The sequence below is a fragment of the Mchenga conophoros genome, linkage group LG3 (assembly GCF_057382185.1).
Source record: "Mchenga conophoros isolate Kocher_MC1m ecotype Shallow Benthic linkage group LG3, M_conophoros_male_GT1.1, whole genome shotgun sequence".
NCBI classification, from domain to species: Eukaryota; Metazoa; Chordata; class Actinopteri; order Cichliformes; family Cichlidae; genus Mchenga; species Mchenga conophoros.
The window spans coordinates 3,911,367-3,932,495 of record NC_140528.1 but is presented as its reverse complement, the minus strand read 5'-3'; the positions used below and the strand labels follow the sequence as shown (position 1 = coordinate 3,932,495).

The window sequence follows — 21,129 nt, the reverse complement described above, 5'->3', positions numbered from 1 at the left end:
TTTACACTGGCTCCCTGTCCCCTACAGGATCCAATTTAAACTCTTACTTTTTGTTTTTAAGTCACTCAACGCCCGAGCCCCCCCCTACTTGTCAGAGCTCCTCTCTGCCTATGCTCCAGGAAAACCCACGAGATCTAGTTCAAAACTATTGTTGTCCATTCCACGGACTAACCTCAAATCTCGTGGTGATAGATCCTTCTCTGTGGCAGGTCCCAGACTTTGGAATAGTCTCCCCTTTACAGTTTTTGCTCGTTGCTTGAACACTATAAACCCATGCTTATACTAAAGTAACACAACTTGAAGCTTTTGTTACCATACCTCAAACACATGTACCCCTACCTTAAACAAAAGTGCTGCTTTGCACTCTGGTTGCAATTATGCAACACACTTACTCCTTTATGCAACACACATGGTCCTGCATACTACACTCTATTTCATACATAAGACACTTCGTTCAAAAATGAAATTTCAGGGTGACATTTGGAAAACACATGTATCCAAAATACAAAACACATCGGGTAATTGCAACCACTCAAATATACACCTGAAGGCACTTACTTGCAAAACTGAACACCAATTAGCCAACCACAAAAAGCCCTCAGTTTAGCCATTTCAAGAACTTTGCAAGCATGGATGGAGGGAGAGCAAGAGGAAGAGGAGGAGGAGGTCAAAGAGGCCATGCACGGACCCATATTTCTGATGATATAAGAGCAACTTTGGTGGACCATGTCATCAACCACGGCCTGACTATGAGGGAAGCTGGGCAGAGAGTCCACCCACATCTAAGCCGCTTCACAGTGGCATCTGTAATAAGAAAATTCCGACTAGAAAACAGGTCTGTCTTCATCTCACTGCCTTCTACTCTACTCAGATGGTTTTTATAGTACTGTTCTACAGTTACCATATCAAGTGTACAGGGTATTGCAGGGTGCTAATGCTCCTTTTGCAGCCAAAGTGGTAGTTTCTGTGAAACATACCATGATTACTTATATTGAAGTACAGTGTTGTACAGTGGATGATACAGTATATACAGTAAAGTACTGTAAGAAAAATAAGCAAACCAATGACAATATGTGGTTGTATTTCTCTAGAATGACTCGAAGACCTTCTGGGGGAGGACGCCAACGCCTGTTCACACAACGGCAGGAACTTGCCGTTGTGGACCTAGTGAGGGCAGACAATGCTATCCGTCTCCACCAGCTACGAAAGCAAATACTTGCAGACAGGCGAGTGTTCAACAACATAAACCATGTGAGCATCACCACCATCAGACGCATCTTGGGAAAACACAGCATCACCATGAAGCAGCTCTACAGAGTCCCATTTGAGAGGAACAGTGACAGGGTCAAAGGACTTTGAGCTGAATATGTACCATATCAGTAATATCATCCAATCATATCAGTAGTATCATCCAATTCAAGGCAACACATAACAATAATCATTCAATCGCACTTTGTTTCAAAGTAAGCCCATTAAAGTGCTTAAGTAAATAAAAGTGTTCAAAAACAGCGGTTTTTGAGCCGGAGTTCTGCTCGCGGTGGGAACGCCGCCGCACAAAGTCATTTTTTAATCGCGAAAACGATCGGCTGGTTACTGACAACCAAAAGGTTGTTTTTGGCAGATATTAAAGATCATGGGTGGGCGGGGCAAATGGAGCAGTTTTCTACAGTCGAGTAAAATTCCAGGAAAGAGCTGGGTGTGGCTTTCCTTTAAATCACATGATCAACAGCTTTAAGATGGAGGCAACTCGCTCAGTGTTTCCTGTTTCATTCTTAGACTGTGGCGATGGTAAGTAGCAGCTTTTCACTTGTTACCTGGCATCTTTTCAGCCACCAATGATAGTCATTGTATGTTATCAACATTTCACTAACTATGTTTTCTCTCATGTTTAAAATAGGCCGACCAAGAGCAAAATAGGTATGTCTGCAGACTCTGCTGTAGCCAAAGTTATCAGATCTCCTGTGTCTTTAAATCCCTAACTGCTCGATCATTATCATTTTAGAAGACAACAATTTCTCAAAGGAGGTTCAAAACTAATGCCTACAAGATTACCAAGAGGATGGTTCGGGGCTCTTACATGACTCCGGGAAGTCAACACTTGGTGGATGAGGTGTGTTACCTTTGACACTTTTAAGACAGTCCTGTTTATCACTACTAACAATAAGCAAATATGTTTTCACTCAACAGATCCTTCACAGCATGTTGTTTCTGGGCAAAATCAACAACATCCCCTTTTCTCCAGAAGAAATCTTCCCTAATCCTTTTGTTTTGGGTTCTTTAATGAGAAGATATCCCAGGCCTTTTAAGTTGTATTCGACTCAGCTTCCCAGGCGAAGTCCCTTCTCCTGTGTGCTCGACATGGTAAGATAACTCTTCTCACATTTTCAGTCAATCTGACAAACTTCCAGTTTTTAGGAAAGTATAATGCAAAGTGCTTTTTTACTGAGAAATCCAAAGAAAATCCATACTGTACCTTATACTTCAACATATGCTTCTAGCTATACTTCTCCACCAAACACAGAGACTGCAGGAGAGCTGGAGACTTGCTTCTGAATTTGTTAGTTCTAAATAATGTCTAACAGACTCATTATTGGAGATGCTTACAGTCTTCAAGGCGTATATGATGCTGTCACTGTGTAGCTGCTGGATCTGTTAAGTCAGCTCAAAGACTCTAAATTCAGCGTGTTTTGACAGCCCGGCATAGCAAAATAGAAAAAAAAGGTCAATTAGCAAATTTAATTATAAATTAGTGAGAACAAAGATGGATTTTTGCTTATTGATTTAAAATTAAATAGATTTTTGTGACATGTTTCACCCCCTATCTTAAAATGTCTAAATCAAAAGTATCCAATGGTCCTGCATAGTTAAATAAGTCAAGCAGCGAAACAAACATGTTGATCAACTTTCTATGAAAAACAACTATATAATCAGGTGCAACACTTTGACCAGATCTGTAACTGTTTTCAGATCGTCCTGCAAAATAACTCAGAGAATGAAGAGCAAATAAAGCAGAGTCTGCAAGATCTCCTCACAGACTTGGACTTAGAAGAGAATAATAAAAAAACAGCTTTCGTCTCGTCCACCATCTGCATTTCTCAAAAAGCCCAAACCAACAAATCAGAAAGGTACTGCGGAGTCTCCATGTCCACCAAAGGTCCTAACGCTGGGAAAATTATGATTGCTGCCTCCTGTCTTAGCAAATGGCATAAATATGTATCTGGTGCGGTGATGACCTATTATCCAAACACAGTCCAGAAAGATTACTTTGATGGAACAATTGAAGTACCTGGAAATATCAGGTGTGAGGCTTTTTGTCTCCGTGATGGTGCCAGAATGAAGCCTTGCAGATCATGTAAGAATTTGTTTGGCTTGAACACAGAAGACCTCAGAGAGTGGCCATATGGTAACTGTGCTGAAGCTGAGAGCCTGAGCAATTTGCTTGAAAATGAGAGAGAAGTTGAAACACATGTGGATGAATACTCAGCTGAAAAGGATAACAGGCAGAGAGCTGAGGATGAGGTTGGTAGGGTTCTTAGAACTGTGTTGCAAAGGATTCGGTTTAACTGGACAGGTGAATTTTACAACCCAGAACAAGAGTGAGATTTCATGAAATCATTTGCATTCATCATTCTGATAAATCAAAGATTCTCTGCTCTGACAGCATCTGTGTGGGTTTTCTGTAATCACAGAGACGTGTATAAGCATGTTTACTTTCCATCTCCATGTAATTGTCACATTTAATAATTAAAACTGGCTTCTATGGGTTTTTGTTTGTTTGCTTACATATCTAGTGTTTAATGCAATATGAAGCATTATCAGACAGCATTTATTGGGAAGAATCCCATGTTTATACTGGTCTGTACCCAGGGTACACAGAAAATAAAAACACATGTTTTCTTATTATGATCCCAACTATAATTTACTTAAGCAAAAGCACTACATGTGTAGTTATAATATTTATAGCAGTTACTGTTGAGCTTTAAATTTATCATCTTAAATGTTTATATGCTGATTATATTGCTTTATATAAGAAAGGCCTAACTCTGAGTACACTCTGTGCCAAAAAGTGCTGACAGGAAACTGCATGCTTTTGCAGAAACGTGCTTTTGCAGCTAGAAAGTGAAGCTGATATATATCAGTTTTAATTAGTTTTTACCAACTGCTTGCTAGGGCAATCCCACGAGTTTGGTGTTTTTGTATTGAACATGATTCCAAGTGCTTTCTATAACACATAGCAGAGGTGCCACAACAAAGACTGAGAAGAGGACAGGAAGAGACAGTGAAAGAGATGCACTCCTTCGCCATTCATGTTAAAGCGTTGCATAGCTTTAATTTTAGAGAGTGTTGCATAACTTCAGTCATTTTTCTACCACAGGTGAAGCCAAGAATTGTGAAGCTCTCTTTTGGCCAAATACCAGAATCTGTAAGAAGAAGAAAAAACAAACAATCAAATAGGTCATTATTAAGAGGACAACAATCTCTTGATGATTATCCACAGTGTCTTTGATAACTCTGAGATACAAACTGTCAAGGATATACACATCCCAGCAAACAATAGCTGTGTTTGACTAAAGCGATTAATAACAAGGACAGAGCTACAATCACTACAGTCAAACATAAAGGGCTTAATCCTGAATCCAAGTCTGAGCTGTGATGCCGTTGGTGCTGAAAGCTGCTCAGATCCTGAAGCTGCACGTTTTGTCTCTCTCTAACCAAACCAGCAGCAAAAGAAGACACATTTCGCTTGACATAAACATTGTCATGAATTCCCTCTTACTTTTGCTGGTTTGCTTCCACCACCATTAAAACACACACAGAAAAACAACACAGCACAGCTCTCTGCCTCTCTCAGTGTACTTTAAGAACACCGTTTCCCATCTCAAATCTCTGTTTTTGGCATTATTCGCTTGCTTGTTATGAAGCAGTCTACCGTTGTTTACAGCCATTTTTTTTTTAATGACTTCCGACAAGACAGCCTCATTTCTGCTGTTCAATACCAAATTTTATTTATTTTTTTCAAATTAAGTGAAACTGCAAAATGCTCTGCTGTGTCTCTATTAAAACCTCTTATTAAAACCTCTGAATCACTTCAGCAGCATCAGCCAATGTACATTTGTTGAGTCGTGGTTCTCGTCTGCTTTTGTTCTACTGCAGAATAATATTTTTAAGGTTATCTACTGTAAAAAGCTAGGCCAGGAAAATCTGCTTCATGGTTTTGTGTTTTATCCTCAGTTACTTTGACACAAAAGCATCTGCTGTGATGCTCACACCTCTGATGAAGTTTCACAAGTGTCAGTACTGATAAATGATCAGAATTATAATGTTTCTGACTCTCTGAGTAAGAATTAAATGGAATCTAATTGGGACCTTGTGAATTGGAATTGAACAGGTTCTAGAAATCAGTGATGATACTCAGCTCCAATACCCACCTATGATATTAGGCTTACGAACGCTGACTGGGTTTCATTTACCAGCTTTTTATGTTCTTCCTGCAGTTTCCTCCCCACATCACTCATCTTAACCTTTTTCCAGTCCTCCTCAGTCTAAACAGAACACACAACAATACAAAGAAAAGCTCAGGTGATTGATCTCTAACACTAGGCATCCCCAGTCTTATTCTTAGCAGTCTAACTTCTCACCATATCTTTGAAGGCCTCTCCATTGTAGTAGCGCTTGGATGCTGGATACTCTATCGTTTTGTCACATAGTTCCAGGAAACTGGAAGCCACCAGATGCAGCTCCTCTCCGTCATAGCCGTACAGCTTTTTGTCCTCACGCGTCATCAGCACAAGCTCGTCACATGGACATGAGGTGCCCTTTACCACACCAATAACCTGCATTTTTACAATCTCGGGAAGGTAGAATTTTCCCCAGGCGTTAACTTCATCATCATCCCCGTTGTATTTGGTGTTCTCAAGCTCTTCTATCCACAGGTCAGCACCACTTGGCTTCTTCAGGTGAACGCACATGCTTTTGTTTTTGGAAACAAAATCTTTCACCCATTTCAGGTACTTTTCACCTGGAAAGAAGCAGACAAGGAAATATGGATGAATGTAGAAGTGTTGGAAAAGACAAATAGCAAGGTTATCCTACAGCAGTTTGTGAAAATGTTGTATCTTGAAATAAGCAGGCAAAATGAGGATCTCACTTATCTCATATGTTCTGACTACCGACTTTCTTCAGTTAAAGGACAAAAAAAGGGCACACTGGAGGCTGACAGAGTGTGCAATGGTGGGAATCATTTTGCAGAACTCACTAAAGTTTGTTTCTCCTGGAACAAGCTTTTTACACTTCGGCAAATGAAAATACTGTGTTAAACTAAAAAAGAGCACCAGACCAAGGTCTACAGTACTAACAGAAAAGCATGCCGTTACCTGTTGCCTGTCGACACAGCTGCTGATCTTCCTCACCAAAAAAATGAGGATCCCTGAAAGGAATAGAAAGGTTATGTTAAAATGAATGACTGTCACGGTGATCATGGGAAGCTCCAAAATATCACAACAATAGCTACGAAATCACAAAATGCAGTGTGATGTCTGTAAGCACCAAACATGACATCTCTGCAAATTCATCTTGAAACATGTAGGTACCTCACACGTACAGCTGCAGCCATCTCAGCCATTTATCACTGTGGCTGCCAAGTGGCTGCCACTTCACAAGCGCATGGCACAACATAGAAGAGCCACCTCCACAGGACAAGACTCAGCAGTCCATCTGCATCTTAAGGATAAAGGACACTCTTTCGAGGATGCTAATGTTCACATTTTGGGCAGAGAGGACAGATGGTTTGAAAGAGGAGTGAAAGAAGCCATCTATGTCCACTGTGAGCGACCATCTTTGAACAGAGGCGGGGTTTACGACACCAACTCTCTGCCATCTATAATCCAGTTTTGAGATCCCTTCCCAGACGCCTTAACGCCCACTCGCATCCTGGGCCATCTGACCTCAGGAATTCGCATGATAAGGTGGGGCCAGGTTTCACAATGAACTCACCCGAAACTGGCTGATTGGGACCCACACCCAGTTTCCCACCTTGGCTCAGGTGATTAGAGGATCATCAGGGGGTCCTTTTGTCCCTCTGTGGGGGGAAACTCCCACTAGGTTTATATCTGGGACTCTCCACCATTTGACCTTAGAACTGAAGAAGCTTCTCGGATGAGAGGTGAAACGTCTTCAAGTAACTTAAAGAAGTCCAGACGCTTTTCTTTGCAAGCTCCTTTGACTACGATGACCTGGATGACTGAGAACCTTCACAGACATAAGGTGAATGTGACAAACAAAGCGCCTTCTTGTTCTCGGTGATAATGTAAAGTTATTAATGAAAAAACAAACGAGTAAAAAACGGACTGGAAACATGTCTTCAATCAAAACTCGACAAAAACAAAGAAACAGCCTCACTTCTCTGCGACGCTCCCTAAAAATGACGTTACGTGTTACGTACCAGAGATTTCTATACAGCCCTTTATCAAGCCGAGAGAAAGTGACGCAAAACCCTCCAACTAATAACGACTAGCAGAGAGGCTCAGCTGAGTGTAGTTACCTGGTTTGCAGACGCATACAGACGTTTCCTGTCCTCTCGGACGCAGCTGTGATAGAACATGTGGTGCATTACCGCCACCAACTGGCTTGGAGTGAGGACCGGAAATCGCTCATGCCAAATCAAAAAAAAAAAACATAAAGAAAGATTAAGTGAAGAGATAAATGAATACATTAAATCAAGAAGAAAAAAACCCACCACCGGACATATACATCCTCATATCCTTCTGTACAAATGAGTTTGTTTTAGAAACTGAAAAAAGCCACAAAACCTTCACATCTAGAAATCCTTTGCAGTAAAACTTGTTTTTTGGCAGGTTCCACAGGTTTTGAATCAGTTTTCTTCTTTATTCCTGATAATTTTGACAATGAAAAAGAACATGTTCTATAGGGCTTTGGAGTTGACGTCACGCCGCAATGCATTGTGGGAGCGCGGCACCATTTTCGAGGTCTACGAATCAAAACAAACACACTGTGTTGGAACGACGATTACAAGATGCTTAAAAGCAGCTCAAAAGAGAACGGACTGTATAGAGACCGATTGCGTCCAGAGGCGAAGCGGCAGTACTTGCAGAAAATAGCGTGCAGTGGAAATGTGGACCCGTATGAAATACGGCCGTGGAGTAGAAACCCTGAAGACGTAGCCTGATATATTTTCGTACCTTATCTGTGGAGTCAGCGCGTACAAGTCGTCATTCAAACAAAGGTAAGTCAGCTCGAGTACTGCGTGTGAAATGCGTTTGATTTCCCTGCAAACATTCACATTAGTGCAGCATAAATTCATTCATGAGGGGAAATTACAGTGAGAACATGTGGAGGCTGTTAGAGGGAGAAGATAGTGAGTTCAGTGCAGGGCTGTGCAGAGAGGTTTAAAGGGGTGGGTGCTCAAAGTTAAAAAGGGGCACATTGAACCAGGCTGAATAACAACAACACACATTCATCAAGAATCTAATATGGGAAGGGCAGGGCTGTGTTGGTCTGAGACTGTAGACATTAAAAAGTCCACAGGAGAGATGGTAGCTGATTAAACAAGTGTCATGAGATAATAACAAAATGCAAAGATTGGTGACAGCGCTTGGAACCATAAGGCAACAAAAAACTATGTATGTAAAAAAAAAAAAAAAAAAAAAAAAAAAAATATATATATATATATATATATATATATATATAAAATTTCAGATCTGAATTTGGACTGTTTCCCTCTGGATGAACCAATTCTGTCAAATCTATTGATCCAACACAAACAAACACATTGGCTCACAGTCAGATTGGCTTTGTATGGATGGTGTAACAGGGGCTGGGAAAGGATGCTGAAAGCTGAATATAACACAGAACAATAACAGGACATATAATAATGTAGCAACATGATCTTCAACAGGCACACTTCTGTTATTCATGATCACAAACACAAAGAACTTGTGCAGCCCTGATATCAGCCCTAATATATGAGTGTGTTTGCCCAAAGACTGAAACAGCATCAACATGACAGCTGTAAGAAATCTTCTCTCAGCCTTGTTTGGCAGAAGATCCCTGCAACAAAGATTGTAGCTGAAAGATGACGTGTGTAAAGTTTGCTCTGTGGGAGGGTTGAGGCTGTTTTTAGACCTTTGATAGTTTCCAATCCAGTTCTGACAGACAGGAATAAAAACAACATCATTAAGATCAGATCATGGAGCTGTTTGCTGCCTTGTTTCTATCTTCACATTACAAGACTTTACTAGGAGGAGGTAAGTGACGGAAGTGAGGTAAGTGACGGAAGTGATGTTGTAGGTGACGTCAGACGCCGGAGATTTTGGCGGAGAAAAAGCAAATGGTAGCATAGAGTTTAACAAAGGTTTTTCAAGCTTCAGTATTACCAAATATACTAATCAATTGTCATATAACTAACAACATCTGTTCTATCATCTCTAACACCCTGGAGGACAACGGGGAGAGTTTAGACGCTCTCCAAGATTACATCGACCGCTGTTTTCAAGATTTAGTAATGCATAAGGCCCAGAGTGCATCTTCCCCGGCCAAAATCGAGACGCCGTCATCGAAGAGAAGTCGCCAGGCAGACTCCCCCGGTACAACATCGCCTGCCGGCAAAGACATCGCAGAAATCCTGGAGTCAATCGACAAGCGATTGTCCAGTTTCGATGCGAGGCTGTCCCTGGTGGAGATTTTACACCGGGAATTTAAATCTCTAAAAGAATCCCTGGAATTCAGCCAGCAGCAGGTGGAAACGCTTGCCGCTGAAAATGCCACGCTACGGGAGTCGGTTAAATCTCTCACCGATAACGTGACCCAGCTAAACATTGAAAATAAAAAAATAAAAGAGTCCGTTATCGATCTACAAGCCCGTAGCATGAGAGATAATCTTGTGTTTTCTGGTATTCCAGAAACTGCCGGAGAGGACGCAGAGGCAACGGTGAAAAACTTAATTAAAATCCACCTGAAGCTGCCGGAGGACACCGTAAAGAACATCGACTTCGATAGAGTACATCGCTTGGGGGGCGCGCGGTCGCGGACCGGGAGACCACGGCCTATTGTGGCCAAATTCAGTCAATTCAAACAGAAGGAACAGGTGAAGAGTCGCGGCAGAGAGCTGAAAGGAACGGACTTCAGCGTGAACGACCAGTTCCCCAAAGAGATCCTGGAACGACGCAAGGTCCTGTTCCCAGTTCGACGTAGCTTCATCCAGAAAGGCTCCCGTGCTGTCATCGCTGTGGACCGGCTCTACGTGGACGGACAGCTGTACCGCGACCCCGGCACCACACCGTGGTTATACTGACTGCACTCCAGATAAGAACCCGCTACACTCTTTTCTTATTCATTCACACTCTCTCCTTTAACATGAGTTTAAGCTAGTAATATCAGTAGGATGTCATAGCAGATATAACACCGTCACCCTCCGTCATTGCTTTAATTGGAATGTTTCCGTTTCGTTTCCTTTTTTTTGTTGTTGCTCACAGTTCATGCGGTTTCTTTCTTTCTCTTGTCTTTCACTGCTGTGATCACCTACTTCCCCACTCACCTACAAACAACACCCTCTATTTCTCCATATTTTCACAACACGATCACGCAAACACATCAGCTCAACGGCAGCACATTCACAACAGCCTCACAGCACGCACAGACTTGCAGGACACATAAGCAAGCCACGCTTGTTCATATTAGTGAATATTCACACACATAGTCAGACTTATGGAGTCTCTCACCACACTTCTTTTTCTCTTTCTATTTACAAACAAGGGATGTTTCCATATTCTCTCCACCTGCCTAAACGAAACACCCAGCATACATCATTAGACATACACGCACAATTAAGGGCATGCTGAGGTTTGTCACATGGAATGTAAATGGAGCTGGCACCAGAGGAAAGAGGTTAAAAATATTTAACCAGCTTAAAAAACTACAGGCAGATGTTGTTTTATTACAAGAAACTCACAAACCTGTCACAGGTTTAAATGAACTTAAAACACCTGAGTTTCCTAACGTGTTTGCAGCCGGTTATAATTCTAGACAACGGGGAGTAGCAATTTTAATACATAAAAATGTTAATTTTACAGTACTCGATACAGTTATAGATCCAGAGGGTAGATTTCTAATTATTAAACTATCAATATTGAACAAAAAACTATGTATTGTTAGTATATATGGTCCAAATGTTGATGAACCCTCATTCTTCCACGGTTTTTTTAGTGCACTCTCTGAACACCTTGATTGCACACTCATTCTTGGCGGTGACCTCAACCTTGGACTAAATGAAGACATGGATAGGCTCAATACAACAGGAACTCAGTGCAATTGGCAATCCACAAATATAATCAAACAGTATATGAACGACTTTGGTCTTTGCGATGCATGGCGCTCTCTTCACCCCACCAGTAAGGAATATACTTTTTTCTCGCATGTTCATCACTCTTACTCTCGTCTGGATTATTTTTTGGTCAGCAGCTCACTGCTGTGTGACATTTCAGACACTGAGATTCATCCTATAGCTGTCAGCGATCATGCTCCTGTATCTTTAACACTAATGCACAAGAATAATACTACGCCAAGTAAAAACTGGAGATTTAATATATCACTACTTAAAGATGAAGACTTTATTAAATACTTTAAAAAGGAATGGACTTCATATTTAGACTTTAATGACACTCCCGGAATATCAGCTTCTGTTCTATGGGAAGCAGGGAAAGCTGTGATGAGAGGTAAAATAATTTCTTTCTCATCACACAAAAAGAAAGAAGAAAACAAAAATATTCAGGAATTAGAAAAAAACATCAAATCACTAGAAGAAGCCTACGCGTCCCACCAAGATCAGGAAACATTGAACAAAATATGCAAAACAAAACTAGAATTAAATGAAACTATTAATAAAAAAACACAATTCCTTATACAAAGACTTCGCTTGCAGAATTTTGAACACAGTAACAAATCAGGTCGATTTCTAGCTAACCAGCTAAAAATAAATAAAGAAAAAACAACTATATGTGCTGCTAAAGATTTATCGGGGAACACAATATATGATCCAGGAAGAATAAACAACATTTTTAGGGATTTCTATGAAACTTTATACTCACCACAAATAAACCCATCTAAAAATGAAATTGATCTGTTTCTTGACAACGTAACTCTTCCAAAATTACTAGACAGTCAAGCAATGGAACTGGATTCGCCACTGACGCCAAGTGAACTCCAGGAAGCCCTGATAAGTATGCCCAATAATAAGGCTCCAGGTCCAGACGGCTTCCCTGCAGAATTCTACAAAGAATTCTGGACAATTTTGGCACCAGTATTCCACAGCATGTTGCAGGAAATCGAGGAAAAGGGCAGACTACCACCAAATATGAATTCTGCCAACATTAGTCTCCTGCTAAAACCAGGCAAAGACCCTTTATTTCCCTCAAGCTATCGTCCAATTTCTCTTTTAAATGTAGACCTTAAAATAATCTGCAAAGCTCTCTCAAAGAGATTAGAGAAAATGACCCCCCTCTTAATTCATCCTGACCAAACTGGTTTCATAAAAGGTCGGCACTCCTCAACAAACACTCGTAGATTACTTAATTTAATAGACTACTCATACGATAAAAACATCGAAGCCATAATATTATCTCTAGATGCAGAAAAAGCATTTGACAGAGTTAATTGGAAATTTTTATTCGCAACTTTACACAAATTTGGTTTTGGAAACTCTTTCATAAACTGGATAAGAATATTATACAATTCCCCAACGGCTCGTATCAGAACAAATGACCAGACATCCTCCAGCTTCTGTCTCCTGAGGGGCACCAGACAGGGATGCCCACTCTCCCCTTCACTTTTTGCAATTTTTATCGAACCTCTAGCAGCAGCATTTAGACAGGCTACAACAATTAAGGGCATAAAATGTAAGAACATAGAACATAAAATCAGTCTCTATGCGGATGATGTGTTGCTTTTTCTGCAAAACACACAAACCAACCTCTCTGAGGTAATTACTTTAATAAACTGGTTTTCAAGAGTTTCAGATTATTCAATTAACTGGTCAAAATCTACAGTTCTCCCCATTAACTGCTCCTTCCATAATTCTTCCTCTGCCCCACTGCAATCCGGAAATATTAAATATTTAGGTATTAATGTCTCTCCTAAGCTTTCAGACTTAACTAAACTAAACCACATCCCACTTCTAAAGAAAGTAGAAGGCGATCTGACTAGATGGAAATCTTTACCCATATCACTCATGGGAAGGGTCGCCACTATAAAAATGATGATCTTGCCAAAAATAAATTACTTATTTTTGATGATCCCTAACAAACCATCACAAGATTGGTTCAGATCTCTGGATTCATATATTTCCAAATTCCTTTGGAAAGATAAACCCCCGCGTATTAGCTTAAAAACGCTACAAAGAACCAAGGATAGAGGAGGATTAGATCTGCCTAACTTTCACCAATACTTCTTAGCCAACAGGCTTCAGTTCATCTCAGAATGGTTAAAACATACCTTCTTAGTTGAGCCCTGGCTAGATGTTGAACAGGCACTATGCAAGGATCTAGAGATTTCAGACCTACCATTTATTAGCTCAAACATCAAAAGACATGAATGCTTTAAAAGTATCAACATCAGCTTTTCTCTAACAGCATGGTGGGAGTTTCTAAAAATAACGGAGTCTTCATTAATCCCATGCAAACGTACACCTATCTGGAATAACCCTGACATATTACAAAACAATAATATGATTAATTTCCCAGAATGGAGTTGTAAAGGAATTAAATACTTAGAACATATATTAGAGGGAACAGAATTTATTCCATTTGACAGACTAGTTGAACTATATGGGATCAACAAGACAAGGTTTTTAGAATATCAACAAATTAAATCCATAGTAAAAAAGAAATTTAACCTCAGTCAAGTTGAATTACAAACACCACTAAGTGCGGCACATTTTCTTACTCTTAAATCCCCCAAATTATTATCTAAAATATACAGAACACTTTCTAAATTAGATGAATCAATATCCCTTCCTACTGCAAAGTGGGAAGCAGATTTATCAGTCAACCTAGACCAAAACTTCTGGTCTCAGATTTGCTTAAAAACTTTTAAATTAATTAAAAATCCCAGTCTGCAATTAATACAATACAAAATACTTCATAGAGTGCACTATACAGGTCATCGGATGTTCAAGATGGGCTTTACATCTTCCAACAACTGCTCACACTGTCAAGGCAATACACCAGACAATTATATCCACGCTCTTTGGTTCTGTCCACCAGTGCAAAAGTTTTGGCGCGAGATATGTGAAGACTTATCAAAGTGTCTGAAATGTAACATTCCAACTTCCCCCTTAGTGTGTTTGTTGGGCAGCTTAGATAATGTCACTTCAGAAAAGAATATAGCCCATATGATCTTCACTGCCCTATGCATAGCCAAGAAAACAGTCCTCATGAACTGGAAAAATAAAAATAATCTTAATTCTAACCAATATAGAAATTATCTATTAGATTACATTAGTCTTGACACAGCCTCTGCCACCACATTAGATCAATTGCTCTGGGCCCCTTTTATCAACTCCATCACCTAGTGGGGGTGGGGGGTCATAGTTTGGTCCCGCCTTCACTGTTGTGATTGGTGAGGGGGTAGGGACAGGCTTAGGGCGTCGGGGGGTTCCCCGGAGGCATCTTCCTTGGGGGGCTCAACACGGGGTAGCGGTCACGTCCGGTTGAGGGCTCTGTTGGCTCTCAGGTGACTGTTTCCTCGCGGCTGCGTGCAGCGGGGCTAGGGGAGGGTCTGTGCTGACGGACGTGGGTTACTGACCTGGCAACCTGGCTGCCCCTGGGTGGGTCCGGGATGGGCGTGAGGTTCTGGGGGCGCTCCGTCTCTGGGCTGGGGCCCGGGCCGGGCCTCGGGGGCTTGGGTCCTGGTTGGTGTGTTGCCGGGGTTGTGGGCGGGTGGGTGCATGGGGGCCCGGCCCTGGAGCAGGGTGCCGCCGGTGCGTCGAGCCGCCTGGGGGGCTCTTCAACTGGTGGGGGGGATGGTCACATCTTGCAGGAGCTTTCTTCTCTTCATGAACTCTCTGCAGGAGGGGGAGATACAGGAGAGGTGGAGGAAGATCTCAGCCTGGGCGTTTACCGTCTTATGTAGTCTGGAAGATGTGTGGTTGGTGGGGTGGGTGCAGTTTTCTCTGTGGTGGGGTTGGGTGGACTGTCCAGGGCTCTGTGGAGCCGGGGGGCGCTACTGCACTGGGCCCCGGTCTGATGGGCCTGGGCCCCCCTTCCCTTCCCAGGCACAGTCTGTGTTTCTAAACTACACACTAATGTTCATTGTTGTGCAGCTAAATCCTCCCTCTGGATGGGAAGAATCCCTGTCAGGCTTCAAACACCTGGCTTGGTGTTCTGGAGCTAATGTGTCACCTGTGAGGACTCTGAGATGAACACACAGCAGACACTTCAGTTCTCCGTCTGTGTGTCCTCAGTTTCCCAGCATGCCTTGGCTGTGGTGGTGGAGGTGAATGAGGGGGAACATGCTGCTCTGTCAGCACTCAGGTTTCATACCTGGTGATCTCAGAGGACAAAGCGGCGTTACAGCAGCGCACGTTGATGAGACCTGATGCTCTGAACAGTTCAGACTTCAGCCTCACTCTGAGAAAACAAACGACTGACTGTCAGCAGCAACTACACCTGCTCCATCAGTGACGGAGAGAAGAACTGAGACTGAGAGACATACAGCTGCAGGTCAAAGGTCAGAAACGCCCGCTCTTTGTACGGGTCAGGAGTTAGTACTGCAGAGGTCAGAGGTCAGCTTGCTGACAAACCATTTGAAACAGTTTGGAGCTAAAAGCACAACAGCAGAGGAAAGAAGAGACACTGCAGAGATGATGCAAAATATTGTGTTTTGTTCTCAGCTGTCAAAAAGTGTAACACACGTGTTCCAGCACAGCCTTTGTGTACTTTCACTTCTCCATACTGTCCATTGGAAATCCTGTTTGTTACTTTTTGATTTCAGTCCATGTGTCCAAAGCAAACTTCTGTCCCACACTTTCTCTGCTGACTCTTCACCGATGCTCAGATGATCTCAGATGATTTCACCAGAACTCATCAAAATTCGGGCTCCACAGAAACCCAGACGTCACTAAACAAGCGTAACAAGCAAAGTGAAAACTGGTCGTTCAGCTTTATTGACCAAAGATAAGCTCACATGTCACCTCATGACACAGACACTTATTTCCACAGCATGCACGAGGACTGACAATAAGTGTCTATAAAGCCACTTCTATCTGCCACACCTGTGCTTCTGTCATGGTTGCTCTCCTCTCACTCTGTCATTTATCCACAGTCTGCCTCCCTCTGCTCCGTCAGCTGACGTCCTCTCTACACCACCTGCTGTGTTTTATCCTGCAAAAACACATTTAAGAAGCGTTGCACCGAGTAACGGGAGGAACTGCTATAAAATACATTTAAAGGAGGTGGTGCTGAGTGCTGTGACTGGGGTCCCACCACTGACATCACGGGTGGAGGACATGTTGGAAAACTGCTACAAAGTGCTGTGCAGCCAGCAGAGCTTACAGTCTGTCCTGTGTGTCATACAGGCTCTCACACTTAGTGTTTCTGTGACACATTGAAGAGAAGTTTGTGTTGTTCACAGTTGTGCTTGTACTGAGTGACAGCTGACATGACCTAACAGGAATAATGTGTCTGTGCTGAATGAGAAGTAACACACAATGAAGTCTTGATGCATCTCAATCATCCAGGAAAGTGAGTCTGTTGCTTCTGTTCATCTGGACGCAGCGTTTTGTGGGAGAAACGTGTCGTCATCATCAGGTGACGTCTTCAGTCTCAGCTGCAGGTTTCAGTCTTACAAACAGGACATTTGCATAAAGACTGAAAGCAGCTGCAGGAACGATGGGCTGGGAGCTCCGTTCCTTCATCTTAATTATGCAGATTCTCAGGACCATTGATCAATAACCACTGATCCATGTCCATGAGTCCCATTCACAGAGATGTGGGAATGGCTGCAGTCACAGCATGTAAGATGGAAATAAATGAGAAGTATTTAGCTGAAGTGGATTTGATTTATGTTAGTTCTTTTTTAACTTGTAGTTCTACATTGGAAGATTATTGTGATATTGAAATATAAAAATACATTTATATTCTATTATTTTCTCAAAATAAGCGTCACACTCGTGGAAGCCGGTGTAGCCGCCGAAACGCCTGCATTTATGGAGACTTTCAGCCCCAGGTAGGCCAGTTATGGATCTTCGGATCCACATTATGTCAGCATAAAATACATACTTGGGCAGAATTTTGCAAATATCTATTTTTCATTTTGTAGCAGCATAGAGCTTTTTTCCAATTATTTTTTAAAAGTCAGGTCAAGGCTCCAAAAGCCCAAAGGCGATATAACAGTTTGTGTTTGCTACATGGATCATTGTAGTTCAGCTTTCCTTTGTTATATTTCTTTAAGAGCTCAAAATGTGTTCATTACATAAATCAAATGTAATTTTCTCTGTAGCACTTCATGGATTTCATAAGCAACACACTGTAGTTGTTCACACAAAGCATAAAGGTAAAAACAATATACACAGTGTTATCTTCATTTTAGATGTCACAAAGTAGGCGATTGTGGGCGATTGTGGCTCAAGAGTTGGGAGTTCGCCTTGTAATCGGAAGGTTGCCGGTTCGAGCCCCGGCTTGGACAGTCTCGGTCGTTGTGTCCTTGGGCAAGACACTTCACCCGTTGCCTACTGGTGGTGGTCAGAGGGCCCGGTGGCGCCAGTGTCCGGCAGCCTCGTCTCTGTCAGTGCGCCCCAGGGTGGCTGTGGCTACAATGTAGCTTGCTATCGCCAGTGTGTGAATGGATGGGTGGATGACTGGATATGTAAAGCGCTTTGGGGTCCTTAGGGACTAGTAAAGCGCTATATAAATACAGGCCATTTACCATTTACCAAAGTATTTGCGGCTCCCAGTGTTTTCCCGAACCCTGACCCTTTGCGTGGAAACCGGGTCCAAAAGGCTCTTTGGGTGTTAAAGGTTGCTGACCCCTGCACTAGGCCCAACTGACACATATATTTGATTCCAAATACAAAAAATAATGTGTAACCTGCTGGAAGAATGTAGGAGGTTGAGACAGGATCTCAACACTTGGTGTCTGCAACAAAAGACAACAATATGTGGGGCGATCGTGGCTCAAGAGTTGGCAGCTCGTCTTGTAATCGGAAGGTTGCCGGTTCGAGCCCCGGCTTGGACAGTCTCGGTCGTTGTGTCCTTGGGCAAAAAAGCACTTTGGGGTCCTTAGGGACGAGTAAAGCGCTCTACAAATACAGGCCATGTAATGGCAGAAACATTCTCTAGTGTAAATCCTGACTAGTTCATTAACTACAGATCAGTTTCAGTGAACATTATTCACAGAGGGATCTGAGTTCCTTATACCAGACTCTACAGAAACTGTAACACTGTACAGCTCTGCGACTCAACAATATGACAACAATGTAACACACACTAGAATCATCAAATAAAGCCCCACTAACCACTAGAACTAGAACTAACTAACTAGCACTGGACACTTGCATATTAGAGATTTCTACCACCATAGGAGGCAGGATATCATCCTTGAACCAGAGCATCCAGCCCTCAATTTCGGACATAAAAAGCGACGTGGCCAGGCATGATAACACTTTGACTGAACTGCAGGACTGTGCCTCGAACCACTCTGACACCATCGCCACTCTCCAGGCCACTGTGGAGCGTTTGTCTGCGGAGGTAAAGAAGTTAGATGAGAGATGTGGAGCTCTTGAGGCACTCCAGGAGGAATCATTTAAGAACTGCAGGAATACCAGAAGGCACAGAGGGACCCAAGATGACTGAGTTGGTTCACACCTGTTGGCGGAGGCGCTATCTCTCGAGGAGAAGCCACTCATCGATCGAGCACATAGAGTGAATCGCCAGCGTCCCAAACAAAGTCATCTTCCTCGGCCCATCATCTTGAGATTGCACTACTACCACATTGGTGAGGAAATTCTGCTGAAAGCTGCAGAGAACAAGAACCTGATGTATAAGGGTTTTTAAAATAAACATCCTCCCAGATTTCCCTCCCTCTGTTGGAAACGCAGAGCCGCATTTGCAAATATGAGAGGAAGACTACGTGGGATGACCGGCGTCAGGTACAGACTGCTATACCCTGCAAAGCTGTTAGTGACCCACGGTGATGTGAGGAAAAGCTTTAGCGATCCCAAAGAGACCGTAGACTACACGGAGAAGCACCTCTCCCACCCACCTTCAAATGTATTAAAAGCAAGGATATATCTATATGTCTAACGCTGACACAGCACTGTGTTTCTTCTTTTCCCTTTATATTCCATGTAAAGGTGAATATGGAGCGTTTATGGAGCTCGTTTATTGACCAGCTGTCAGTTAGAAGGTAAGAGTTACTAGGTTAACAGAGGTTAGCAGTAACAGTACGGGGAAGTATATTGTGTTGTTCTTTTGTTGTTTTTTATTTTATCCTACTTTACTTTGTTATTTTGATTTTACCTGTTGTGAGTGCTTCCCGTAATTCTCCTTTTTCTTGCGCCGCTGCGGCCAGAGTTCACAACATTACATATTTTTGTATCTATAAACAGGAAGCTGACACTCTCCAGACTTTATCAAAGGTGTGAGCGTCACAGCAGAGGCCTTTGTGTCAACGTAGCTGAAGACAAAACACAGAAACACATGAAGGAGATTTTCCTGGCCTGGATTTTATACAAATATTCTGCAGTACATCAAAAATGAAAGAAAACCATTAGTCAACATATGAACATCACCTCTGAAGTTACAGAGCTTTGATTGGAGACACAGCTGAGCGTTTTGCATTTTGCATAATTAATTACATAATTAATTATGTAACCATAATTAAATGGTTACATCATCTTTAAAGTCCCCAGAGATCAGGAAAAGGGCCTGAGGGTGCTGTGTTTGGAGTCTGCTGGTTACAGTGTGCAGGACCTCACAGGCTGCTGCAGCGTTAGCAGAGGGCGGGACATACACAGCTATCATAATCACGTGTGTAAACTCTCGTGGTAGATAGTACGGTCTCATGCTAACCGCTAGCAGCTCAATGTCCTTACAGCATAGCGTCTCTTTGATAGAGAAATGCCCAGAGTTACACCATCTATCGTTCACAAACACAGCCAGACCCCCTCCTCCCTTCTTACCACTCTCCGCTGTTCTGTCATAAGAGGCTCAGCAGCTAAAGCAGCACACCTGGGTCTCCCAGCCTATTAAAAGCAGCCCTTTGCTTCACCTGCTTCACTAAACATTATTATTTTAAGCAGAGTGGTGTGATTCATGTAGGCATTGCTGTGTGACAGGATGACCTTTCTTGCACACCCACCAAATGAGGGCGCACATGCTTCCACGCCCACTGGTGACTGCACACATCCTTTCAAGGAAGCATTTCATTCATCCCTAACAAATGGAACAAAACACTGTGCAGCGTGTTCAGGTTTGAACGTGGCCCTGGCCTCTCTCTGCATCCACCTGGCACATGCAACACACATCCACTCCCTGCTGAACTGCTTGTATTTGATGTGTTGAAGTTTTGGTAAAGTTTGAATAAATTCCACTTTATTTATAGGAACATTTCATCTGTGGACTCCTGCTTCCCCTCTCCTTGAGCCAGTTTGTGACGGGAACATGACATAAGAAAAGTAATTTATCCCTTTTTGATTCTGTGTATCTGGCGCTCATCCAGTGAGTTCACACTTGGCAGAAACAGACTGAATTTGTCTGGAGAACTTTGGCTTCAGCCAAGTTAGATAAACACACTGTGTCTCTGTCAAAACAGCAGTGTAGTTGTGGCACCCCTGTGAGGGAATGACCACATGAATATTATTTTGTGTAAAACACTCATGTAACGGGACATTTTTCATTGCTATATGTATTTATTTTCAGTTTCTTTAAGAGGATAGAAAATCCATGTAACAGGGATTCATTTTATGTTAGAAAGCAGTGAGGGCGGAACTTTGGTGCTTGCTCCGGGGTTTCGGGGAGCAGTAAGTGGAGCCCACCTTCCGCTGCTTCCTCAGACACGTTCTGGAGGAAAGCAGAGACGCATCGTGTCTTCCTTACTCTGCTCTTCACCTGCTTTTACAGG

General features: G+C 42.5%; 2 protein-coding genes across 2 annotated transcripts in view; one reads left to right on the top strand and one right to left on the bottom strand.

Annotated features, from left to right (window-relative positions):
• LOC146577017 (protein NLRC3-like) overlaps nt 1-21,129 on the bottom strand; it is a 543,118-nt gene that overhangs the window by 259,191 nt on the left and 262,798 nt on the right. The window lies entirely within an intron of this gene.
• LOC146577025 (uncharacterized) lies at nt 2,021-3,658 on the top strand. The gene is made up of 3 exons (XM_085269397.1): nt 2,021-2,110; nt 2,188-2,361; nt 2,968-3,658. The coding sequence occupies exons 1-3, from the start codon at nt 2,060-2,062 to the stop codon at nt 3,598-3,600; spliced, it is 858 nt and encodes a 285-aa protein (XP_085125523.1). The 5' UTR covers nt 2,021-2,059; the 3' UTR covers nt 3,601-3,658.